General features: G+C 38.9%; 1 protein-coding gene across 7 annotated transcripts in view; it reads left to right on the forward strand.

Moving 5' to 3' along the window:
* Positions 1-22,071, forward strand: part of cita (citron rho-interacting serine/threonine kinase a) — an 83,460-nt gene that overhangs the window by 27,919 nt on the left and 33,470 nt on the right. For 4 of the 7 annotated variants that reach the window (XM_057846691.1, XM_057846692.1, XM_057846695.1 and 1 more), the window contains exons 12-22: positions 1,387-1,530; positions 1,897-2,016; positions 4,910-5,080; positions 5,390-5,443; positions 10,721-10,774; positions 12,908-13,048; positions 13,204-13,329; positions 13,767-13,862; positions 14,068-14,184; positions 16,597-16,706; positions 17,899-18,073. In XM_057846691.1, coding sequence (XP_057702674.1) covers positions 1,387-1,530; positions 1,897-2,016; positions 4,910-5,080; positions 5,390-5,443; positions 10,721-10,774; positions 12,908-13,048; positions 13,204-13,329; positions 13,767-13,862; positions 14,068-14,184; positions 16,597-16,706; positions 17,899-18,073 — 1,308 coding nt within the window. Of the gene's footprint in view, positions 1-1,386; positions 1,531-1,896; positions 2,017-4,909; positions 5,081-5,389; positions 5,444-10,720; positions 10,775-12,907; positions 13,049-13,200; positions 13,330-13,766; positions 13,863-14,067; positions 14,185-16,596; positions 16,707-17,898; positions 18,074-22,071 lie in introns of all 7 variants that reach the window. The other 3 variants (XM_057846689.1, XM_057846690.1, XM_057846693.1) reach the window with 1 other exon arrangement.

Raw genomic sequence — 22,071 nt, forward strand, 5'->3', positions numbered from 1 at the left:
TATCACTTGAAATCAATATCAACAGAAAATGAAGAAAAACATTGTTTGCCAATTTATTCAATAGGTATGTATCGATGCTGTATACAGAACAGAAAGGATTGCCTTTTTTATTGCATGGTTAAAAAAAAAAAAAAAAAAGCCAACCAGAATGGAGTTTGCAAGCTTTGTGAAGCGCTGCAGTCATTTCACCTCCTAACAAGCGAGCTGAATAGAGCGGGACAATCCCAAAAGTGATACCCCTCAAGCAATTGTGTTTATGGCTTCTTTTCTGTTTGTTGTCCATCAGCCCCAATAAATGGTGAGACGGTTCTTCCAAAGTGGCTGTTTTAAACTAACCGTTGGGTCATAACTCAGTACCTACCCCCTCTAAACAATCTAAACCTCCTTGTTGTTGATTTACTTGCATGGGAACTGAACGCAGTGCATTGGTGGACAGCTACTGTTCAACAAGGTCACTCAAAGGGGCACGCAGAGCACATAAACACTTTTATAACACAAGTGCCGCTTATGTTTCTCCCGCTGAACTCAGGTGGTGTCTGCCCGGGAAGCGCCCTTTTTAGCTTGGGAGAGTCGTGACCCCCGCCCCATCCTCTGGTTCTCCTCTGACCGCCGACAAATCGCTTTTTTCGGACTGGGCTCAAGCAGCCACCCGCTGTAATCTTTGGTTCTCATGTGTCTGCCCGAGAAGCGCCCTTTTCGGCTTGGGAGAGTCATGACGCCCACCCCAACCTCTGGTTCTTCCCTGGCCGCCAACAATGCGCCTTTTTCGGACTTCCCACTTCCTTATTCTCATGCAGCTGCTGCTACTTCTCCCCTGGTGCCGACTCCTCTTGCGAGTCCCGATCTGTTTTTTTGTGTTCGGACGGCCGGCTTGCGTTTAGAAAGGCAACCTGAGCAGCCATGATATCCCCTCTCTCTCTCGCCTTCCTACTCTTTCAACAGCGCCCTTATCTCTCAGCAAAGCGACTCACTCGCGAGTAAAGCCCGAGGTTGTCTTTTTTTTTTAATTTTTAAAATTTTTTATTGTCATTATTATTTTTTAAAGCTCACATAGTTGTTCAATATAACGGCATTTAACACATTGTACTTTACAGTATCTTTTTTTACTTGATCTTATTAATATGACGTATAATACATGTTTGTGGACAGTTATTTTGTATTTAGAGGTACTTGAAGGGTTAATTCCGACTTAAGCGGAAATTTATGTTAGATCGCCAGCCTAGGAACGGAACTCAAAGTGCTCATTGAACATGCATCTAAATCCTTATAAAAGTTTCCATTTAAACACTTACGGAATATAGGCAAGTTACACTATGTATTTCTATCGATGCTACTTTTTAATCTAAAAATACAGGACTTAATTCATTGAACCCATCATTTATACAGATGGAGCAGGAGATCTCCAGGTTCCAACGCAAAATGAATGATCTAGAGTCAGTTCTTCACCAGAAAGACGTAGAGCTGAAGGCCTCCGAGACTCAAAGGAGCATCCTTGAGCAAGACCTCGCCACCTACATTACAGAGTGCAGCGTGAGTCATACAGCACACAATGTCTGTAGATGTGAGAGATTCCCTCCAGACATTTTGAGAGTTACATAAACATCCTCTGATATGTCCTCCCAAGAAGCCCAATTACCTCAGCAAAATCTTTTGGATATACAGAAATATTGTTTAATGTGAAATGTCTTTGTAATGGAAGTTTTAGATCATGATGTTGCAAACGCCCTTTGAGTGGCAATTGCATCACATTGCAAATCAAGCTCTGACCTCTATCATGACCAATCAATTGCAGAGGGAATTTAAACACCCGTCACTCAACTCTAAATGCTGTTCCACAAAATGGTGCCGTATACCAAATAAATATTACTTTGATCCGTGTGTATGTTGTGTTTGCAGAGCCTTAAGCGGAGCCTCGAGGAGGCGCGTGTGGAAGTCTCCAGAGAAGATGACAAGGCTATGCAGCTGCTGCACGACATCCGTGAACAGAGCAACAAGCTGCAGGAAATTAAAGAGCAAGTATGTATAATAGCTACTATACATCATCCCTTTTCTCTTCATCAATACAAGCCTCTGATTCAGTTTTCTGGCTTAGCTAGGTTAATAGATAACTTAGTCGCACTAAAGCTTTATTTTTATATCCATTTTTTTTTTTTTTAACCTTGGATGCCATTTTACTCTGTTTGCGCAACAATTTGCATTGAAAGTGCTCGGAATGTCAATTATCTTATGAGGGAAGCAATTTTAAATATTGGGGGGAAAAAACTTTAGTGCCTCTTTAATAAAAGGGATCATTTGTTAAATCCATCTATACATATGGGAAATCACTGTCTTGACGTTTAATAATGAACTGGCTGAAGTAGCAGTACAATGATGCACCTTGTCAGCATTACTCAAGCAGGGTATCACCTCTGAGGGTTCCCTTGTTCTGAGTACTGTAATCACAAAGGCCATCCCTGCAGATGGCATCACTGCAGGGTACAAAAATGGAGACTTTGATCATTAATCAAGATGCTTGCCTCCAGTTATCTCCAGAGGATGCTGGGAACAACGAGAAAAGACTGTACACATTTAACTGACATTCAGAATTTATTTTTCATCAAGATAAAGCTAAATGATTTGCAATACAGTATGTTTCTGCTTGATGTCCCTCCAAGAAATGGCAGAATTAGCCTTTATAAATTAAGTAAAAGGCTTAAGCGTCTGTTTCTTCGTTCCCTTTGATTTTTTTTTTTTTTTTTTTGTGCGGTGATGAACAATCATTGCTGCAGTGCACTGCAACTTCTAAAGCTCGCTGCACAGTGAAACAATGTCAGAATATCTTTGTCAAGCTGGAGAACAGTTCAATCATTCCAAACAAGCCACTGAAATTCTTTTTTACACAATTCAAAATTTCATCCACTGGTTTACCTGTATGTCAGTCAAAAGACAAATCCAATAACAAGGAAGAATGGTGGACTTATGTACCCTATATAATTTTTCATAGTGAGGAGTCGTGCAGAATCACGCTGTCTTGCTTTATCTTGATTAGGGGGAAAAAATCCTTTGTCTGTCTAGGCCAGTAGATACAGTGGGGCAAATAAGTATTCAGTCAACCACCAAATGTGCAAGTTCTCCTACTTGAAAAGATTAGAGAGGCCTGTAATTGTCAACATGGGTAAACCTCAAACATGAGAGACAGAATGTGGAAAAAAACAACAGAAAATTACATTGTTTGATTTTTTAAAAATAATTTATTTCCAAATTATAGTGGAAAATAAGTATTTGGTCACCTACAAACAAGATTTCTGGATGTCAAAGAGGTCTAACTTCTGATGAGGTCTAATGAGGCTCTACTCGTTACCTGTATTAATGGCACCTGTTTTAACTCATTAGCGGTATAAAAGACACCTGTCCACAATCTCAGTCAGTCACACTCCAAACACTATGGCCAAGGCCAAAGAGCTGTCGAAGGACACCAGAGAAAAAATTGTAGACCTGCACCAGGCTGGGAAGACTGAATCTGCAATAGGTAAAACGCTTGGTGTAAAGAAAATCAACTGTGGGAGCACTTATTAGAAAATGGAAGACATACAAGACCACACATAATCTCCCTTGATCTGGGGCTCCATGCAAGATCTCACCCCGTGGCGTCAAAATGATAACAGGAACGGTGAGCAAAAATCCCAGAACCACACGGGGGGACCGAGTGAATGACGTACAGAGAGCTGAGACCACAGTAACAAAGGCTACTATCAGTAACGCAATGCGCCGCTAGGGACTCAAATCCTGCACTGCCAGACGTGTCCACCTGCTGAAGCCAGTACACGTCCAGGCCCGTCTGCGGTTCGTTAGAGAGCATTAGGATGATCCAGAAGAGGACTGGGAGAATGTGTTATGGTCAGATGAAAGCAAGATAGAACTTTTTGGTAGAAACACAGGTTCTCGTGTTTGGAGGACAAAGAATACTGAATTGCGTCCGAAGAACACCATACCCACTGTGAAGCATGGAGGTGGAAACGTCATGCTTTGGGGCTGTTTTTCTGCAAAGGGACCAGGACGACTGATCTGTGGAAGGAAAGAATGAATGGGGCCATGTATCAAGAGATTTTGAGTGAAAATCTCCTTCCCTCAGCAAGGGCGTTGAAGATGAGACGTGGCTGGGTCTTTCAGCATGACAATGATCCCAAACACACAGCAGGGGCAACAAAGGAGTGGCTTCGTAAGAAGCATTTCAAGGTCCTGGAGTGGCCTAGCCAGTCTCCAGATCTCAACCCCATAGAAAATCTGTGGAGGGAGTTGAAACTCCGTGTTGCCCAACGACAGCCCCAAAACATCACTGCTCTAGAGGAGATCTGCATGGAGGAATGGGCCAAAATACCAGCAACAGTGTGTGAAAAGCTTGTGAAGAGTTACAGAAAATGTTTGGCCTCCGTTATTGCCAACAAAGGGTGCATAACAAAATATTGAGATGAACTTTTGCTATTGACCAAATACTTATCTTCCACCATGATTTGCAAATAAATTCTTTAAAAATCAAACCATGTGATTTTCTGTTTTTTTTTTCCACATTCTGTCTCTCATGGTTGAGGTTTACCCATGTTGACAATTACAGGCCTCTCTAATATTTTCAAGTGAGAGAACTTGCACAATTAGTGGTTGACTAAGTACTTATTTACCCCACTGTATATCGTTTATGGATTGGTCATCTGAATAGTAACTCATGAGGCGAAATCTCCTCAAAATTTGCTCATTCTTTCTTAATAGATGAGAAATGCTAACTCCAAACTGCTATATTTAACATACTTTGTATATTAAATGAATGCCTTTTGACATTGTCCCTCTAAACTAAGCTTTTATCCATCTGTGATAGCACAATTGATGCAACTCTTTTATTGTACCTTGAGATTCTGTTATTGGCGTGTTGTTTTAGGAGTACCATGCCCAGCTGGAAGAGATGCAAGTGACCATCAGGCAGCTCGAGGAGGACTTGTCAGCCGCCCGCCGCCGCAGTGACCTCTATGAATCTGAACTTAGAGACTCAAGACAAACCAGTGAGGAACTCAAACGAAAGGCTGTGGAATACCAGCAGAGAATTCAAAAGGTGAAATAATCAAGACAGTACATTGCACAACATATTATTGCTTTCTTGCCTTATTACTCAATAAACATTTAAAAATTGGATTAAATGTATTCAAAGATGACCTCACATGTGATTACAACCCCCAATTACGCTCATGTACACCTATACATTTTATGTATTGGTTCAAATTGCGTGTGTCACCTGGATTTAGAAAAAGGAAATTCTGGCCATTTTCATTGCAAATTCCCTTTCAAACCTGATAACACGCCATCGAAAGGTATGAAAAAATAAATAAATTAAGGAAGGTCAACTTTTGATTGTTTGTTCCAGGCCAAAGAGCAGGGAAAAGCAGATGTTGAAGAGCTTCTCTCCAAACTGGAAAAGGTAAACTGAGACTCAGTAGCACAGTTCCACAGAAAAGGCTTATATTAACCCGGGAGTACTAGTAGAGATTGAGCGATTATTGGTTACAATATTTGGAAATTTGATGTACATCGGTGTCAGTCTTTTTTTTTTTTTTTTTTTTTTAATCTGACCGGCCAATATGAACAAAATCAATTTAAAACTGCGTTATTTTGGCTCAGATGCAGCCGCACCTCTCTCTCCTGACTAGTATTCACCCCGTCCTCCCATTGGTTAAATCGTAATGGTAAATGGAGATACACTTGTATTGCGCTTTTGCACCGTTTTAAGGCCCTCAAAGCGCTTCACATTATATCCTCATCTACCTACTAATGATGCAGCACTAGGAACAAGATGGGGTTTAGTATCTTGCTCAAGGATAGTTAGATGAGGTTATCAGGGCTGAGAATCGCACCCACAACCTCTGGATTGGGGAAAAACTACTCTACCACTAAACCATGCCCTCCAAGCGGCAAAGGCAGAGCCTCTGTTGAAGAAGCTGTCATCACACACACTGAAAAGTTAGAGGAAAAGGCATATCAATGAAGTTCAGTGTTTGCATTATTTATTTTTTAAGCCAGTTTTGACACTTTTACTGCAAATGAATATCGGTTAAAAAATCAGTTATCGGCCCCTCTAACTACTAATATTCTGTATTGGTCCTGGAAAACCCATATCGGTCGATCTCTATGGAGTAGGCCTAAGTCGGACATGTTTACAGTGACAATGAAATATTCTATTCAATTCTATTACTGAAGAGGTCATTTATGTAAGTGGCTTGCATGAGCGCAACCTAAAATTTTTCTTAGTAGGTTCTAGAACAGGAATCAGCAACCCGGGGCTACGGAGACGCAGGAGGCTCTTTGAACCCTCCGATGTTGCTCAGTTTTATATTAAAATGTAAATAATTGGTTAAAAACTTATTCTAGCGCTTGCGAGATTTACCATAGAGGTTTAGCTTCTCTTTGGTAGGAAACCAATCCAAGCTCACAGTTTTGAGTGTTAGTTAAAATTTAAAAAAAACTAAAGCAGGCCATGAATTCTCCAACTTTGTAATTTCACGGTTGTCACTTGGAAGGTGTCTTTGCGCCTGTGAATGGTCTAACGACTTATGAGTACACCGTCCAAGTAGTAACCTTGACTTTACATAGTTCACTCAAGAGTGTCATGAATTCACAGACTATGTAAAGTCACGGTTGGCACTAGGAAGTTGTACCCAAAAGTAAGCCTGTCACAATATGCAATAATTTCATTTATCGCACGGTAAATAAAAATGAAGACGGTAATTTTTCCGCTGCGATTTATCACCTCGCGTGCGTGCTCGTGCGCGCGTATGGCAGATGTGCTGTTAAAAGTTCGGCTTCCTTGTTACCAACTACGCAATATGCTGAGACAAGGACTCAGGGCCCGAATACACCAGACGCATCTTTGTTCTGGGTTCGGCCCAGGTCTGGCAAAAAATAGCGCCGGAGTCAATCCATTCCCATTATATCCTATTGTTCAACATATACCGGCCGCGTCAGTACTCCGGATTGACTGCGGACCATCTCCGGCGTGCCTGAGCCCGCCGGATGGTTTAGGCTATTTTCTGTATTTGCCGGAAACGCATCCGTCAAAATGGGCGAAGCCGGGCCTGGAGTCAACAGCCCAGTTGCTTATTCACGTTTTAAACACCAGCGAACAATGAAGAAGAACGCTCCATCATGAAGGTGGAAAGTTACAAAGTGTTTTGTGATGCAGCAGATCATCATTATAAGGACATTAAAAAGGAAGCTGTATGGTGTCCTATTATGTGTGTTTTTCTGGCAATGATATCAAACATACAACGTGCTGACAACTTTGTTTTTTATCAACACACGGCGCTAACAACACTTCCTTAACCTGTGGCTCTCGGCAGGCTGTGTCTGTCTCTCCGCCGCGTCACATGAACAAAATAACGTCACCCTTGCGTGTGCTTCAGGGTGCCTCGGAAAACATCCAATCAGAATATTGCACATGGAAGGCCATAGCAAAGCTATGAGGGGAAAAGTTTTCATTTGCTTAAATGCTTAAGTTATTAAGTGCAATTTTATTTTTTTCTTGAAAAACAAATTGTATTATATATTCTGTGTTTCTGTGCGGTATTAATATTGTTGTCTTTTACTTAAAAGAGGCATGTTCTATTGGTTTTAGTTGTGATTTCTTCAGTATTTTTTAATTTAAAAGTAAACATTTATTGCATTTAAATGGGTGTACTTTCTCTTTTAATCAGGCATGAAAATCTCTCACCTTTCGGCAAAATTCGCCGTTTTGAAGTAAAAAAGGATGACCTACGTGAATCGTGTAGATCCGAGGAGAAATGTTTTAAGGGGGGTGGGGGGGTCGGGTGTAGGCATATGCCGGTTACGTTCACGGTTTACCATGCTATGAAAACGTCGCGGTTACAAAACCACTAAAATTTTCCGTCATAGAGTAGTACGTATTCGTTATTTTTCATGTGTCAAAAATGCAGCCAGAAGTGGCTTGGCGCGGCAGCGCTTACCCCTTCCCCTGTTTGATGCTGCGTGTGTCAGTGACGCAATTCCAGCAAACCCAAAAACAAACAATCCAAACACAAGGCGTAAGTTCTTCAATTTATTGATCTCTCGAATCGTGGTAACTGAAAGATACCAAATGAACACATTTAAAACGTTGTACAATCGTATTTTTCCACGTGTGAGTAGCTTCAACAGTTTAGCTTCATGAAAAAGTTCGCCAAACACAAAACGCACTTTTGCCTTTCAAATTCAATACACAAAGTTACTAAAAACTTACAAAGACGAATGATAGGCAAGGCTTAGCTAGGAGGGCAACTTCATTGAGGTTAATCACAGCCGCTGAGAGAGAAACAAGTTTGTATGCAGGGGGGGGGGGGGAAGAGAGCGTCAAAGATCGCTAATTGCGACAGATGATCATGTCCTAAGCACAAATTCACGTTCGCTGGACGAGATGAGGTCTCACTCCCAATTTTTTTAGATGAATGCATTTGCCAGCATATTGAATTTGGTGAGTAATGGTTTCAAACGTTTTCATATTTTGCAGTATGACAAAGTTACTGCCGTTCGTTGCAGCTTGCGTTGAACACTGCCAGAGCTAGCCAAATCTCCAGTGAAAAACTAGCTCCCGTTAAGTTAGCGTCAGGCTTGTGTATTTAACGGTAATATAAAAGCAGTGCTGTCAGTTACATGTTATGTGAGTAATGCGTAACTGTAATCTGATTACTTTCTTTCAGTAAAGAGCAATCTAACGCGTTCATTTTTCTAAATCAGCTGACTAAAGTTACTTTCCTTGATGCCTGTGCGTTGCTATTTTGTTATTGCCCCATAATGTATGTAGAATGAAGAATACTGTAGTCATGGGAGTGACATCACATGTCACATTTTCTAATCGGGGATGGGAAAAAAACGGATCACGTGTATTACCATGATGCGTGAGCCGTGAGCGCTGGGAGTTTGCGGCAAAACAACATAGCCTTGCTACCTCGCCAGGATGCAATGAAATAGGCAGGAGATATACTAAAAACGGCTGCATTTGCACACTGGAAACACAGCCATTACTTCACATTTTTGTCCAGTAAAGATGACAAAATATCTCCATGCGCTGCAAACTTTGCGCTGGCTCAAAAAGACTGTCGACCGCTATAAGCATCCAATTCAAGCACCACTTGGAATTACAGCACAACAGGTAACACGACAGCCAGGACTTTTTGATACTGCTCGTGCTCAATCCTCGGTTACAGCTCGGTTGTTGTTGAAGGTTTTGAAAGCTTAGGTTAAAGAAATTTTAAATATCCATCTTGCCTCCTCAGCTGTAGTTTTGGCTAAGCAATGCAAACGGCTGTCTCTAAGGTCACATATCTGTTCGAAAAATAATTTGGACCCATTATGAAATACTTTGAAGGATTCTTGTTCATTCCATTCATTTTTGTTGTTTGTTTTATTGCTCTAAAACTTTTATAGACAACATTTTAATGGCCATATTCAATGGTCTTTATTTTAAAGGGGAGGTTCAGAATTTTTTACATTAGGCTTAATCTTTGAGTTAGCCAGGGTTTAATTAGTCGTTGGAGTTGATTTGAACAAATTCTGTGCAGTTTGCCAGTTATTTGTTAGTTTCAGGGCTCATTATGAAATACTTTGAAGGATTCTTGTTCATTCCATTCATTTTTGTTGTTTGTTTTATTGCTCTAAAACTTTTATAGACAACATTTTAATGGCCATATTCAATGGTCTTTATTTTAAAGGGGAGGTTCAGAATTTTTTACATTAGGCTTAATCTTTGAGTTAGCCGGGGTTTAATTAGTCGTTGGAGTTGATTTGAACAAATTCTGTGCAGTTTGCCAGTTATTTGTTAGTTTCAGGGCTCCGGAGTGGCTAAGCTAGCGTGAGTCAATGGTAGTTGAAATCAACTCCTTCAACTAATTAAATCCCCGGTAACTCGAATATTAAGCCTTATGTGAAAAATTAAAATTGTCAAATTCGCCTCATGTAGGACGTTTCGCTAACGGAGGACATTTTGGCAGAACGCCGGAACATATTTCCTCCACACCTTTCTCACCTTTTTAACCCCTGACCCATTTTCATGCCTGTTTAATACATACAGTATGGTATTCTCACTGTGTCATTGTAAATTGTTTTTTTTTTTTAAATTGTATAAAATATTAGATAAATTATCGCCCACTAAAATTTGTTATCGTGACAGGCTTACCCACAAGTCTTTGCACCATTCACAGGCGCAAAGACTTGTGGCTTCACCTTACAAGTGGCATCCGGCTTCACTGACACCACACAAATCGTCATTTTCACAATGTAAGGTTCCAGATGCCAAAAATCACAAAGGTATCAGAACATGAAGAGAATTGGGTACACTACAGGCCTTCCTCTTTGAGATATGGAGGAAAGTATAGGCTTGAGCAATGCAATTATAAACGGTGCATATTGTTTGTATGCAGTATACCAAAACAATATCTGAAAGTTATTGCATGAAATTGATTGAGTCGATTACTTATATCCTGGCTGGCCTCTGTAGTAAATGTTTTTCATTTACTGTAGATATTCAAAACACTCCATGCTCCCAAACTACATGTGCTCCCTTTAGAAGACAGTATTGAACTGGTACTGGAAGCTAAAATTGCCCCAAAAAAGGAAGAAAAAATCGGTCCAGTGTGTCTTAGATATAAATTGCTGGAGTTATAATAAAGATTATTTATTCGTTTATTCGACTGGTTGTTTTCTTCCCTAGACAAATGCTGAGCAACAGGTCAAAATCCAAGAGCTCCAGGACAAACTGTCAAAGGTAAAGAATTATTGATCAAACAAATGCATTTCTCTTTTTATGGTTTGTACATTTGTCTTATACTTTGGAATGAATCTGTATCTTTCCTATCCCTAGTCGTAGTCTTCCTTGCTCGATGTTTATTCCAATTGATAGTTTTTATTAGGAGTGGGAACCTCTTGGTACCTCATGATACGATACGATTTGCGATACAAAGCTGACGATAATGACCTGACGATATGGCGATACAACACTTATCGATACATTGGTATGGAAATCATTCTAGGATATTTTACAAACAACTAATAAACAGAAAAACAAGCTTCTGTTGTGAATTGGAATGAGTTTATCACTAGTAGACGTCCAATCCATTTGAACTGGGAGGGTCCCTCCCAGGAGGGTCCCTCCCACTTCAAGCGGACTGAATGTCTATGGCCGTCAGTGGCAGCCAATGCCAGGCAATGAGGTAATTTTGGGCCATTTAAGATCATTTCCCTGTTGATTTTCCGTTACTTCCTGTAGATTTTGGGGTGTTTTATGGGTTACTTCTAGGGTTGTTCCGATCATGTTTTTTTGCTCCTGATCCGATCCCGATCGTTTTAGTTTGAGTATCTGCCGATCCCGATATTTCCTGATCCGATTGCGTTTTTTTGCTCCCGATTCAATTCCAATCATTCCCGATAATTTTTCCTGATCATATACATTTTGGCAATGCATTAAGAAAAAAATGAATAAAACTCGGACGAATATATACATTCAACATACAGTACATAAGTACTGTATTTGTTTATTATGAACATAAATCCCCAAGATGGCATTTACATTATTAACATTCTTTCTGTGAGAGGGATCCACGGATAGAAAGACTTGTAATTCTTAAAGGACAAATGTGACTTTGTATATTGTGACTAAATATTGCCATCTAGTGTATTTGTTGAGCTTTCAGTAAATGATACTGCTGCCATTTAACTTCTGCCCAAATGCATGATGGGAAGTGTAACCATGACTGTGTGTAGTGCTGCCAATTGATATATGTTCTCTGCATTGGTAAATAACATAGAGTGTTAGGTAAAAGATCATTTACTACCTTGCTTCCCGACATTGCTTCCCACGATATTTCTAATCGTAGGGAGAGGGATTGTAAGGGTTTAGCCAATTAAAAAAAGGCTCCAAAGGCTGCGAAAATTCACTCTACTCATTTTACGCTGCCTTTTAGCTCTCTATATAGGTAAAACGGCGCCATTACAGATTGAGCGCGACAATGCGTGAGTGGGTCGTGCAGTGCATGCATTAATTGCGTTAAATTTTAACGTGATACATTTCTGAAAAAAATTAATCACCGCCGTTATCGGGATAAATTTGATAACCCTACCTTAAGCCAAAACTAAAGACTGGATGAGTGTAACATATTTTGTCTGTAAAGTTAAATACCATTAGAAAACGATTTAATTTAAAAATATATATGTATTAAAAAAAGGCATGTCCGATATTTTTTTGCCGATTCCGATACTTTGAAAATGACGTGATCGGACCCGATCGATCGGGACATCTCTAGTTACTTCCTATTTATTTTGAGTTACAGAACAGGAACTGACCTGGGAATCACCTAAATGAATAAGGCAGTGACTCAAACTCAACAGGAAATTACCTGTAAATGCCCTAAAATGAACAGCAAGTGACCTGTAAATGCCCCGAAAATGACTGTGAATGCTCTGGTTTAGAATGAACGAACGTTGCCAGTCTAAATGGATTGGGCGTCGAGCACCGTCAATGGCAGCCTTAGATTTAACTGAGACACTATTATGGTGGTGGATTTCGGTAGCAACTTGATTTTGTTTTGTTTTGTTTTTTTAAACATTGACACCTTTTTAAAACGATATCTCGATTATTGGTAGGAGCATATAGATAACCTTTTGAGATAAATGTATCACGAGAAGTATCACGATATATCACCATTTCGATATTTTGTGACACCCCTAGTTTTTATCTTTTAATTAATTTGTACATAGGCTGTGTTATAGACAAAGATTGGAAGAAAGGCCCTAATTGTACTTGAAATTTACATTTAATCATTTTGTGTTTAATGATTGTAATTAGGACAACCATCAAAAATCACTCAATTGTACTAAAATCTTTAACCTTTCACCCCCTTAGGCAGTGAAAGCCAGCACAGAAGCTACTGAACTGCTGCAAAATGTCAGACAGGCCAAAGAAAGACTGGAAAGAGACCTGGAACGCTTGCGAGGCAAAAGTGACTCCAGTGACACACTCAAACGACGCCTGAGAGAGACAGAGGTATTACTAGAGTCAAAAATGCTGCATCTTGCCCTTCTTACTATGAAATATTTGCCACATTCTTACTGTAGTTAGACTTCTAAAGATCTTCCAACTTTATAGCCTAAATACATGTCGCCTCATGTCTCATTTGGGTGTTTTTGGTGCGGAAGCAGGAGGGCAGGAAGACCCTGGAGAACCAGGTTAAGAGGCTGGAGATGGTTGAACGCAGGGAGAATAAGCTGAAAGATGACATTCAGACCAAATCCCAGCAGATCCAGCAGATGGCTGAAAAGATCCTGGTGAGAGACCTACAGATAAGACTTCCTTAATACTGTTCACCACTCTACCCCTAATTTCACCCTCTGCCCACCTCCATATATCCTCATCACTCCTTACAGATAGGTCATACTTGGACACTACGTGCTCTGGCTAGTTTAGTTCTCATTAATGGCAGCTTATAAACTGAATACATAGAGCGCAGCATTTAACCGGTGTCAGCATGAGCAGGCGCAGCTACAGCCGTTTTGTGGATTTACGACTTTTCAATGCAAGTCTTCATTTCTTTTTACTGTAAATTTATTGTTATCATAAATGTGTGTATATAGTTCTAGCGTGTGAACATTCTGTTGCTTAGTTAGTGTAAATCCTGAACAAATACATTTCATGTCAGTGTACAGTGTATGTCCATTTCAGGAAATTTGTGTTTTGTCATCTATTCTAAACCTTTTCTTTGCAGGAACTAGAGGACCACTTGAGGGATGCCCAGTCTACAGCTCAGAGGATGGAAACTCAGCTTGTTCAAAAGGAGAGACTTTATGAAGATAAAATTAAGGTAGTGTTATTATGGTGCTGAAAATCTCCTCCATGACATCCCTTGAACAAAAGCTAATACCCCCTTTATTAAGCAATTCAATTTCGTAGTTTAATTCTTTGCGGGAAGAGGCTTGCTGGGAAATGTGATCTTTATTTGGTCATAGAATACAATGGTATTGTTTTGATTTGTGGCATTTACATTGACTGATTTGTTTCTGATTAAGGTTCTGGAAGCCCAAATGAAGGTGGACCTGGCCGACAAAGAAAGCCTCGAGGCCAGAAGAGCACAGCAGGAGGAGGAGTCAAGAGAGAACTCCAAACTCATCAGCGAGCAGAAAGCAGTAAGAAAAATTACAATGCATGTAAAATATTTGTCACTGTACCTGATAGATATTTCAATAAAATGTAGGTAGTAATATAACAAAAAGCTATTCATTAAAAAATAGTTTTAAATAGTAATGGTTTTTATCGTCAACAGTGACGATAACAAAACTATATCGTCGACGAACAATTTTTTTTCATGACGACGTGACGATGACGAGCTAAAAACGTGGCTTGGGAGACTAAAACTGACGAGATGAAAATGCAACATAGTGGTTCACAATCCGTGACATTTTCAATATTGTAAGTTGGGTACGTTAGCTTGCATCGAAGCAATGTATGGGTCGTGTCACTGGTGTGAGATGTGCTGCGCCTCTCCCTCAACCTCCTCACCAGAGTTTAGGATGTTTGTTTTAAGATAGACTGTGCTCCATCTTGCTTGTCTGGAAACACATGGTAAGATATTTTTTTCTTGTATTGGCAAGAGAGAATATGCAATGTTGCTTTAGCCTTTAAAGGTCTGTGCTGATTGATCATCACACACTAAATGTAACTTGTTATTTTAGCTTAGTATTAGCATAAACTTTAGCATGGCAAGTAGACATGTGCCGATTACCAGTTTCAAGGTATACCATGTTATGAAAACGTCACTTTTTCAAAACCGCAAAAAATTTCCAATATACCGGCCCTTAGGTATTAGCTGTTTTTTATGTCCCAAAAATGCAAGGAGAAATCCCTCGCTTGCAGCTGCAAGGCTCATCCCTCCCCCCACCGGTTGCTCAGTGTCAGTGAGTCAGCTGTGCTACACGATGGCTGGAGGAGGTGAAACTCCTGACCCCCCCCAATTGAAGAAAAAGAAATCGCTGGTATGACAATACTTCGGCTTCAGAAATGTTATAGACGATCGCGGCTTAGAGGAGGAGGGCAACCTACATGCTAACATGTTTGCGGAGGGTTGCAGCCAAGGAGGCAATACCTCCAATATGATTTTGCATTTAAACAAAATTAAAGGTTGGTAAACACTGTTATGAACGTTTCCCAACAGCTACGAGAGTTAACTCCAGCATGTTTAGTGTGTCTAACGGTGGTAAAACGTGTTTTTTTGTCTTTGGCAACTGTCTGTGCTGAGAAAGAGAGTGTGTGTATAACGTAAACGTGATACATACGCGTATGATTTTCATGGAAAATAATTCAATTGTTTTTGTTCTGATGGTAATAATGTTGAGCTGTGGCTGTGGGTTTAGGCTCACCCAAAGGACTGCATTTTTAAAAATAAAAAGTTATTTAGAATATACAGTATACTGTTTATATACAGTTCCTGACAAAAGTCTTGTCGCTTATCCATTTCGTAGAAGCAATTGCTAATAACCTGGCTTTTAATTATTCAATTGGTTTCAGAAATGGCTCACATGAAAGCTAAGACCCCAAATGATGTTGAATGTACAAAAATATATTTGTTTCACTGAAAAAATATTTATCCTTTAATGAAGACATAAAGGTCAAATTTTGGCAAGACAAAAGTTTTGTCGCCTACAGAAAGTAGTATGAAAATTGAACAAAAAAAATACTTCAAATACAAAAATATGTTACATAACATAAGCGAATAAAGTAGTGGTGCTGTGAGATCCAAATTTAATATTTTGTATGACTTCTATGGGCTTCGGTGAGGATTCATACAGTTTATTGATGAAGTCATCAGGAACATCAAAGAAAGCAGTCTTGCATGCCTCCCAGAGTTCATCAACATTCTTGGGTTTCGTCTTCCATGCTTCCTCTTTCATCCTACCTCAGACATCCTCAATGATGTTCATGTCTGGTGACTGGGCTGGCCAGTCCTGGAGGATCTTGATCTTCTTTGCCTTTAGGATCTTTGAGGTAGAGATTGAAGTATGCGATGGAGCACCATCCTGCTGCAGAATTTGTCCCTTTTTATGGTTAGGAATGTAAGAGGCAGCTAAGATTTGTTGATGTTTCAGACTTTTTCTTTCCCAAATGACTGATATATGACAGACTAATGCCAAAAAATACACTGATGGTAATGTATAAAAGTTTTTAGATATGCTTCTTTCGGAATTGACAGGAATTTTACAAATTTTCGTTTCATTCAATTCCGAACGAACAGTTTAAAAACCGATTAAATTGTAGTGTACGTAATTTTGTACAGTCAAGTCTGGGCTCAACTCCTAATCTGGTTAATGTGGTAGAATTGAGTCAGATAAGAAGCTTTTCGTCTTCTGACAATGACAGTAGAAGATTCAAGCAACACCTTTAAGGGAAGCTTAGCGGACTTTTCTAGAGTGAAACCTTCTGTTTCTACCCAAAATTGCTCTGCTAGAATTTGATCATCCCACAGCTTGTGATATTTGTACTCTTTGTACCCATCCAGCCATTGTTATTTACACCACCCTATTTTGTCTCCTCTCGTCCTGCAGACCATTAACGCCATGGATTCAAAGATGAAGAATTTGGAGCAGCGCATTGCCGAGCTGTCAGAGGCTAACAAGCTGGCTGCTAACAGCAGCATTTACACCCAGAAAAATATGTGAGTTAATAAGACAGTCTACCCAATACGTGCTTTCATGAAAATTCCCACCCACACCGACACCATCTCCGCCATCTCCGCCTGTCTCCAATAACGATCAACATTTAAATCTCGAAATCTCTGCACCACAGCTGATTCATCCTTTTAATGACGCAGCTTTGCTGATGCTTTGCAGAGAAATTTTCAATTCATCTTTGAATAAATGTTATTTATATAAATTGCCTCAAAAGATGCATTTCTTTTAGCGTAAAAACATTTTCCTGTCATAGTTCTATTTTTTTGCGCCGTTTTGTTAAAAGATTTGTCTTAGGCATCTATGCTTTTAAATAAACAGTAATACCGTATTGGCCCAAATATAAGACGGCCCTGATTATAAGACGACCCCGTCTTTTTCAAGACTCAAGTTTGAAAAAAGACTTTTTCAACACCAAATTGATTTTTATACAGAAAATAATTACAGTACATCTGAAACAAATGATTATAACAATATATTTGAGAGAAAAAGCATGTTATTTTGCCTCATTCAAATCTTAATATCTGAACATTTAAATATGTAAACTAAAAAGCAATCACATTGGTAAATGAATGGCTTCTGGTTTTTGAAACGTAAATAAACCAATCTATTGTGATAAAACAACAAAATTGCAATAACTGCATTAACCATCAAAGTGAAGTCTAACTGTAACTATAGTCTTGAAATAAATCTGAATAAGGAAAAACATTGCAATAAAATAATGCAAACTGGTTCAACTTGAGAGTAGCTGAGAGCTGTCATTACAGAACATCGCTTCAATGATATCTGGCGCCATCTAGCATTGTGAATGGGGAGAGTAGCTGAGATCTATCATGACAGATCATCGCTTCAATGATATCTGGCGCCATCTAGCGTCGTGAATGGGTATAATGTCGAGACCGCGAAAATAAGACGACCCCCTCTTTTTCAGTCTTATTTCAATGCAGAAAACACCGTCTTATATTCGGGCCAATACGGTATTTAAATTGCCTTAAAATATACATTTCTTTTAGCATAAAAACATTTCATGTCATAGTTCTTTTTTTTTTTTTCTTTGGAGCGTTTTGTTAAAAGATTTGTCTAAGGCATTTATGCTTTTAAATAAACAGTAATATATCCATTTTTATTTGTTTGTTTTTTTTTGTTTGTTTGTTTGTTTTTTTAATATCTACATTTTAGGAAAGCCCAAGAGGAAATGATCTCAGAGCTACGACAGCAAAAGTTCTACTTGGAGTCCCAAGCTGGCAAGCTCGAGGCTCAAAATGCCAAATTGGAGGAACATCTAGAAAAAATCAGTCAGCAGGAGCAGACCAAGAGGACCCGTCTTTTGGAGTTGGAGAGTAGGCTGCGGGAGGTGAGGCTATAGGGAGCAGAAACAAAATCTTTTCGCTCAGTATTAAGTAATGCGCTTAAGCTGTCTCTCAGTGTAGCTTTACATTACAGTATTACTCTCCACAAAGAGGATTAAGGCATCTGATCGGCCACTGAGCTTCTAGTCTGTTTAGATCAATTAATAATGGACTGGAGTTCTGTCACAATATGATTGCGATATTTAAGTGTAATTAAAAAGGCAATTTTGTCCTATATAGTAGTTTTTAACCAGATTTCATAACATTAAAAATAAACCCCCGTAGTACTAGCTCCTTTTCAAAAGATTTATTTTTCATTTTTCACATTATAGCAGTGAACCATTTGGCTGAATGTTACTTTTCTTCCTCCATACATTATTCCCTGCTGTGAATTCTCTTTCGCCATACTTTTCCTGCTGTGAACTAATGCGAAACGGTACTAATTGCTGACTACTCTTCACACTCACATGCAAACACGCTGTCGTTCACCCACTATCATATGTTTTGTCTTCACTCATTATAACTTAAAGGCATGGCATTTAAGTTCACGAAAAACTTTTATTTTAAAATTAGAAATGGATCAAATTAATTTGTCTTTAAAATATTGGCCTGTAAAAAAATGTATAAATGGTAAAAAACTGGTCCAATTTAGTGTTAGTAAAAAACATTCAGGGCTAGTGTGACAACTAATGCTGCAACGATTAATCGATTAACTCGAGTAATTTGATTACTGACACTTTTTTTCTTTTTATACAAAATCTATGAAAAAAAATGGACAAAAAAATAAAACTATGCTATTGAATTGTTGTGTATCTTATTAAGAAAAGCTTCGGATCAAACTTGCTGCTTCGAGTATCCGTTTAATTAGAGTGGCGTTATAATTGTTTGATTTGAAAGTGTGTGCATTAGAGCCGATGACGTAAATGCGTCGGCGGGCAAATCATACAGTCGACGGGTAATGACGGGTCGAAAAAAAATTTACATGCGGATAAAGTTTAGAATGGCGGGCGCTCGCGATGCAAGCGGTTGTTACTGGCACCCACAAGGGGTGCCGCTGTTATTTCAATGTGACCGGCATTGTCAGATTGAGCAAAGAGGAAGAAAGTGGGCGAGCGAGAGAGAAGGAGCGAGATCGGTGAGTTGGGAAAGTGCGCGGGTACCGCGGAGTTCAGTGGCTGCACCCCCCACGTTTTTGTTTTGGTCAATAAAAGTAGCCAAAAAGAGCCATCCGACGCCTCTCGTTGTTTTTATGCACGCCGCCGCCTTCCTGAGGAAGAAATCGGACGAACCGACGACAACGAGCCAAGTGAATCGCCAGTTTACTCTTCACTACGGAGAGGAGTTGAAAACACCGCCAATTATCAAAAAGGGCAGAATTAGTGACACATGAAAGTGGCATGAAGCCAAAAAAGCGGACCAGAATAGCCAGAGCCTGGAATTATTTCAAGGAAAATATGGAGGGTGCCACTGTGTGTACTCTTTGCTAAACTGAGCTCGCATACCACAGTAGCACGTCGGCTATGAACGAACACTTGAAGCGCCGTCACCCAAGTATAATTTTTGAAGACAACAAGAAACAACAAGCTAGCGGATTGTAGGTCCATACAACTTTCTAACTATTTTTTAAAAAATGGAAGTTACCTTTATGTGCGTCGTATCAACGTGCATTTTCATTTAATAAAATAATTTATATAGATATTATATAATTATACAATACATTTTTTTAATTATTATTAAATTTATTAGGATCATGGAAGCTCCCACATTGTGTATATAGATAGATTAGTATACTATATTTAAATAAATAAATTAATACTATATATTTAATTTTTGTTACGGTGAGTATGTGTGGCTCTCATTCAAAATAATTGTAATATTTCAGTGTGCCCTCTACTTTATCTATTTTCAGGTTAAAACAAACAAAAGTTGTACAGTTTTTTCCCTCCCCCAAAAATGCAGAATGCACACCAAAAAAAGCATCTGAACTCACACAAAGTATTCTGAAAATGGTTGTCCGGGACATTGCAATTCATTTTAACATTTAGAACAATATAGACAATGACATACCACAAAAAGAGTAAGGATTGTTTTGACTCCTGTTAAAGAGGTGAAGTCTTAGTGTTTCCGTTTACATTTTTTTCGCACTAGTTAATGCCGGCAGCATTTGACCTTATTGTTTGTGATTTATTATTGATATTTATGTTATTTGTTTATACGTTAATAAAGAATGTAGGTGTTCCAAAATATTTTTTGTGAATTAATAAGCTTCAACAAAAATTTCATCATTAAGGTAGTAAAAAAAAAAAAGAAAGAAAGAAATTAATAGATTAGTCGACTAATCGTAAAAATAGTCGGCTGACTAATCGGGAGGAAATTAGTCGTTTGGGACAGCCCTAGTGTGCGTTTAGTTTTATTGATTTGGGTGTATACACTGCCTTCTAGTGGCAATAGTGAATATGACATAACTCTTTGAACATGGCTGAATCCAGCTGCTCCCTGTTAAGGCCAACTTAAGGTAAGTTTGTCTGAGCTATTTTTTATGCATTCTTAATTTGGTTTATAGGTTTATTTAGCTGTTTTTGTTTATTTGAAAAATTATTTCAGAGCATTGTTTAAAAAAAATAGAATTAGAATTTGATAGCATTTAAGCTTGCGTGCATTTGCAATGCAAGTTACCCAATTGTTCTTTTGTTGTGCATGGATATTCATGTATTTATTTGTTTTATACCATTTGAGGCTAAGTTCAGGTATTTAAATTTATATTTAAATGAAGGTGCAATTCTGCAGTTTAAAGAAACACTCAGGATTTTTATTTTGTATTCGCATTAAATATTGTTTGAAAGTGCAATCATAGCAAACCTTTGTTTGACATCTCATAAAATTTATTCTGTAACGCTTTAAATGTTCCTAATCCGATTACCCAGTTATTCAAACTAATTGTTGATAGATAAATCGACTACTAAAATAATCCATAGCTGTAGCCCTAGTGACAACAGTTGAGTAAGTTTTCGTAACATTAGGTCCAAAGATCAGTTTTACTTCATGTTTTGTTTTTGTATGTTGTTGAACTAAACTGATTTAGTCATAGATTTCCAGTTTAATTTTTCTACATAATGTACATACTAGGTGTGTGCCATTATATCAAAAAGCTGATATATTTTGTAGCCCAAAAGGTTATCGATATGCTCCCACCAAGAAGTTTTAAAAAGTTGTCATTGTTGAAAGACAAAAATGGAACCAACGTGTTGAGACCAAAATTTTTATGAATAGTGTCATGAGAATAGTGTCTACGTTAGCTCAATGTCCCTGAAACCAAAGCATTCATAGCTATATTTGTGGGCATTTGCAGGTCACCTCCTGTTCACTTTAGGGCATTCACAAGTTACTTCCTGTTGATGTGGAGTCACTTTCTGTTCATTTGGGGACATTCTCTGGTCACATTTTTTTCCACAACCCAAAGTCAACAGGAAGTAACCTATAAATGCTCCAAAAGGAAAAGGAAGTGACCGAAGATCAACAGGAAGTGACATGAAATGCCCCAAAATTCACTCATCGCCTGGCATTGGCTGCTACTGATGGCCATAAAAGTCCAATCTGTTTGTGGATCCGTTCATTCGCTGCCACACTCCCAGTTCATATAGATTGGATGTCTGCTAGTGATAAACTTACTCCAATTCACAGCGCATGGATGAAAACAACTTGTTTTTCATTTCATTAGTTTTGTAGAGCATCCTAGAAGGATTTTTCGGACCAATGTATCACTGGGCTCCAGACTGCATTCAAATGGTTGCATTTTGCAACTAAAATTAGAGCCAACGCGAGTATTTTTTTCATCTCGCACATGCCGGGCCAGTAACTTTTTTTTTTTTTTTTTTCTGACATTCCTTCACGGTTAAATCCACTAGTTGGCGGTAATGTAGGGAGCTGGTTTGCTAAGGGAAAATACAACTGAAGAAAGAAGATGTAGGTGAATGATGTGTGGAGCGGGTTATAATTGGGGTAG

This window comes from Corythoichthys intestinalis, chromosome 9 (assembly GCF_030265065.1).
Source record: "Corythoichthys intestinalis isolate RoL2023-P3 chromosome 9, ASM3026506v1, whole genome shotgun sequence".
Classification (NCBI taxonomy): domain Eukaryota; kingdom Metazoa; phylum Chordata; class Actinopteri; order Syngnathiformes; family Syngnathidae; genus Corythoichthys; species Corythoichthys intestinalis.